The 4366-nt window shown below is 38.9% G+C and overlaps 1 protein-coding gene across 1 annotated transcript; it reads left to right on the forward strand.

The window, feature by feature from the left end:
• Positions 1–756: 756 nt before the first annotated feature.
• LOC104619806 (3-hydroxy-3-methylglutaryl-coenzyme A reductase-like) lies at positions 757–4235 on the forward strand (the record flags this gene model as incomplete). Its single annotated transcript, XM_010285817.1, has 7 exons — positions 757–863; positions 1287–1325; positions 1369–1446; positions 1930–2081; positions 2905–3149; positions 3289–3461; positions 4041–4235. Coding segments are annotated over 7 exons (989 nt in total), but the record flags the coding sequence as incomplete, so codon positions are not given.
• Between the last annotated feature and the right edge of the window lie 131 nt (positions 4236–4366).

Raw genomic sequence — 4366 nt, forward strand, 5'->3', positions numbered from 1 at the left:
CAGGCATGTCAACTGCACCACTCGGCTTGGTATCGCCTGTAAACTTGCTGAGGGTGCACTCAAACTCACTGTCTTATCTCATTGATGAAGATATTAAAGAGTACTGGTCCCAGCACAGACCCCTGAGGGACACTGCTCGTCACCGATCTCCATCTGGACATTGAGCCATTGACCACTACCCTCTGGATGTGACCATCCAACCAATTCCTCATCCACCCAACAGGCCACCCGTCAAATCCATATCTCCCCAGTTTAGAGAGAAGGATGTTGTGAGGGACCGTGTCAAAGGCCTTACAGAAGTCCAGAGAGGCGACATCTGCAGCTCTTCCCTTGCCCACTGATGTGGTCACTCCATCATAGAAGGCCACTATGTTGGTCAGGCAGGACTTGCCCTTGGTGAAGCCATGCTGGCTGTCTCGAATCACCTCCCTGTCCTCCATGTGCCTTGGCATAGCTTCTGGGAGGATCTGTTCCATGATCTTCCCAGGCACAGAGGTGAGGCTGATAGGTTGGTAGTTCCCAGGGTCCTCCCTGCTACCCTTTTTAAAATTGGGTGCAATGTTTCCCTTTTTCCAGTCGCCAGCAGGGACTTTACCTGACTGCCAGGACTTTTCCAATATCATGGAGAGTGGCTCCTCTGCAGTTCCTTCTGTAGTCTGCAGTGTCAGTTTAATAGTTTCTTTCTTCTGCAACACTTCAAGTATATAGAAAGCCTGATGTATAGTCAAATGTTAAAAACTTTTTTTTGTTATGTAGGTGTACGACAACTTGAAATTATGTGCTGCTTTGGCTGTATGTCTGTTCTTGCCAACTACTTTGTCTTTATGACCTTCTTTCCAGCTTGTGTGTCCTTGGTATTAGAGGTAAGACCAACTTCAAGACAACATCCAGCTTAGTGTTCATAACCTGTGCTTCTCGTAGGCTATGCATTTCTTCACTGACGTATACACCAGCTTGTTTGTATTCCTCTCGAGGTGAAGAGAGGGAATGCACAGTTATGGTGGCTCAGCTGGTAGACAGTAACTTGTTAATGCCACTGTAAATGAGTCACGCTCAATAGTATGAGTTCTGATCTAAAGCAGAGTAAACAAATTCTGGTTTAAGTTAATGGCTGTCTAGGGTTTTTCACTAAAGTCTAACGTAGGCTAACCAGTAGACTGTAGGCTAACTCTTTTGTTGGTAACTTCTTAATGATCAAATAAAAATACAGTAAAAAAAGTCTCACTTGTTGGTTATTCTAATATGTACAAAACCACTAAATTAAAAAATAGGTCCTATTTTTGCAGCTTTCGAGAGAGAGTCGTGAAGGGCGTCCTATATGGCAGGTTAGCCATTTTTCTCGTGTTTTTGAAGAAAAATATATGGCAGCTTAGCCATTTTGCTCGTGTTCTGGAAGAAGAAGAAAATAAACCAAATCCTGTAACACAGAGGGTCAAAATTATTATGGTTTGTGGCTTTTTCTTCACCTGTATTTATGCAATCAGTAAGATGTCCTGGTGCAATGAATAAAGCTTTTGTTTTCCATAGACTTGTGTTCTGTATCCCATTAGCCTAGTTTACCATGGTAATTTTTAATAACGTCCCCTGTATTTACACCTAAAGTTTTCCTGCATATGCCATTTCTGTGCAAAACACTCATGGCTTTTTCATGTGTACTAATTCTTTCCCTCTTACCCCTGTAGTGCCCTCAGCTTCCTCTGCTTATTACTTGAGCCAAGAGGAAGGATGTGGTGGGACAGGTTCAAAGCTATGAGTGTTATGATAGGCCAAAAATGGTGTTGAGAGATGTGGAAAATCAGCCTTTAGCTTTAGACTTTTGAGGCATGGGAAACAAAACAAATGAACAAAAACCCCAAAAGTTTATTTTTACTAGGTTAGATACCTAGTTACAGCTGAAAACTTAATATTTGTTTTGTGTTTTTAATACAGTCGCTGGGTCTGGTTCTTGTTCATGCCCACAGTCGCTGGATAGTTGAACCAGCTGCTCAAAACAGTACTGTAGAAAATGCAGTGGGATTGGATGAGAATGCACCGAAGAGAATTGAACCTAATGTTTCGTTATGGCAGTTCTACATTTCTCGGTAGGCAACTTCACAGAAGAGAAGTGTATTTTCTTGATTAGGGTCTATTCTCCAGTGCTGCCAAGCTATGGTCTCTAGGGTACAACACTTGTAAACTTGCAGATCTGACCACTGTAGGATTTCTTGGAACCGGAGATGTCATTTCATAAGAAATATTTCAATATTATGCTGTTTGTTCCATGTCATTGAAGTAATAAGAACATGATCAGGAGCCAGCTGTCCTGTATATATCATAACGCTATTCTTTTCCTATTAGCACTGACACCTTTCAGAGCACAATGGAAAATAAATTTTTTGACTGCACTAGAGTAATTATTTATGCAGAGCTTCTGACCATTCACATACAAGTGCAAAAGCAGTGTCATTTGCCTTCAGCTCAACTGAAGTTAGTGGCAGCTGTGGTTGTATGTTACTTCTGAGAACTCATAACTGTCTCTTAGGTCCGTCCCCCCCCAGCAGTTCAACTTGCATCATAGTACTCATTATTGGTAGAAGATGATGATTGAAACTTTCTACTTTATCGTTGGGAGATAAGTGTTAAATCAACTTGATGTAGCTGTTTAATAGTGAATATTTTCCAGTCATTTCTCTTACTGGAACTGCTTTTTAACTAAGATTTAGAAAATAGTTAATGAAATCTAAAAATTCTTAATACAAAGAATGGTTTCTCTACCCTAACCTAGCATACTTGACAGGAATTTCAGTAACTGTATGAATGATGATCAAACTATTACCCTTTCTAAAGTAAAGGAATTTCAGAATGTTGTTATAAACAAACAAATTGTATATACTGTGTATTTACTTCTTCATTTGTCTTTTTTAGAATGGCCAGTATGGATATTGAACAAGTAATCACTCTTGGATTAGCCCTTCTCCTTGCTGTCAAATATATTTTCTTTGAGCAAGCAGAGACTGAATCCACACTCTCACTGAAAAATCCTATAGCATCTCCAGTGATGGTCCAGAAAAAAGTCCCTGAGAACTGTTGCAGGAAGCAATCTGGACCTCTGAAAAAGAATCAGATATCTAACACAGTAGAAGACGCTTTAGATCCCAAAGATGGAAATGGTATTTTTTGGCATTTTAAAGTCTGAATCTATTCCTGAATATTTGGAACAAATAATGAAATCTGTGTTAGCGTGTTGTATTTGGAATCAAAATTTAAGATTTTTGTAAACCAAAGTTCATTTTAATTGTCTTTATGCAGCTGAAGTAATAAAACCTGTATTAGCCGAGTCATCAACCATGGCTACATTTGTAGTTGGCAGTTGCAACCCTGTGGAAACTTCTTCATTTCTTAATAGAAAAGAGGAAGAAGTTGATTTACCTAAAGAACCACGTTCTATTGCGGAATGTGTTTGTATACTTGGAAATGCAGAGGTATGGAAAAATAACTTTTTTTAACCTCTACTGTAACATCTGATTTAAAAATTCTTACAGTTCATTTTCCAGCTTTTAAATGATCCTACTGATAGTAATGTCACTCTTCAGAGAATTATATGGCTTTAATAACTTGGGGGGGTAGAGGGGGGAAGACCAAAACAAAGGGGGAGAAACAAAACAACACCCTTTCATAAGTCACTTCTGCTCCAGACAGTTTCTGTTGCGTTTTTTTCTTCAATACAGATGAGAAAAACAGATAGGTGTATGTTTTTGAAGTTGTAAAGAAATAAATTTTTATTATGAGTGTCCATCTATCCCCAAGATGGGGGAGCTTTATCATTCATGATATGCCAAGTAACTGAAGCTTCATCATGTATGTATATAAGTTGGTGTCTGAGTAAAAATTTTTTTATCATATCCTGTCCTACTATAAAACGTGACATTGGCAGTTGGTTCCTTTAGATGTTCTCTGATATTGTCAAAGTAAAGTTGTTACCCTTTTTCATTTGGAAACATTTAAAAGGATTTTCACCAAGAGAATCTATACTTTCTCCTCCCCCCCCTTTACATTTCCAGAAGGGAGCAAAATTCCTTACTGATGCTGAGGTAATCAGCTTAGTTAATGCTAAGCATATTCCTGCATACAAACTGGAAACCATGATGGAAACTCAGGAGCGAGGTGTATCCATTCGCAGACAGATGTTATCTAAGAAACTTCCTGAACCTTCATCTTTGCAATATCTTCCTTATAGGAATTACAATTATTCTTTGGTAAGTAAAAGACATACAAGCAAAACTCACTTTAAAACCATTTTCTAAATCTATGAAACATCTGCTTGAAGTGATATATATGAATTAACAATGAGCTTGGCCAAAACTGCGCCCCCCCCCCCCCACCCATA

Source organism: Phaethon lepturus, unplaced genomic scaffold (genome assembly GCF_000687285.1).
Source record: "Phaethon lepturus isolate BGI_N335 unplaced genomic scaffold, ASM68728v1 scaffold11124, whole genome shotgun sequence".
NCBI lineage: Eukaryota > Metazoa > Chordata > Aves > Phaethontiformes > Phaethontidae > Phaethon > Phaethon lepturus.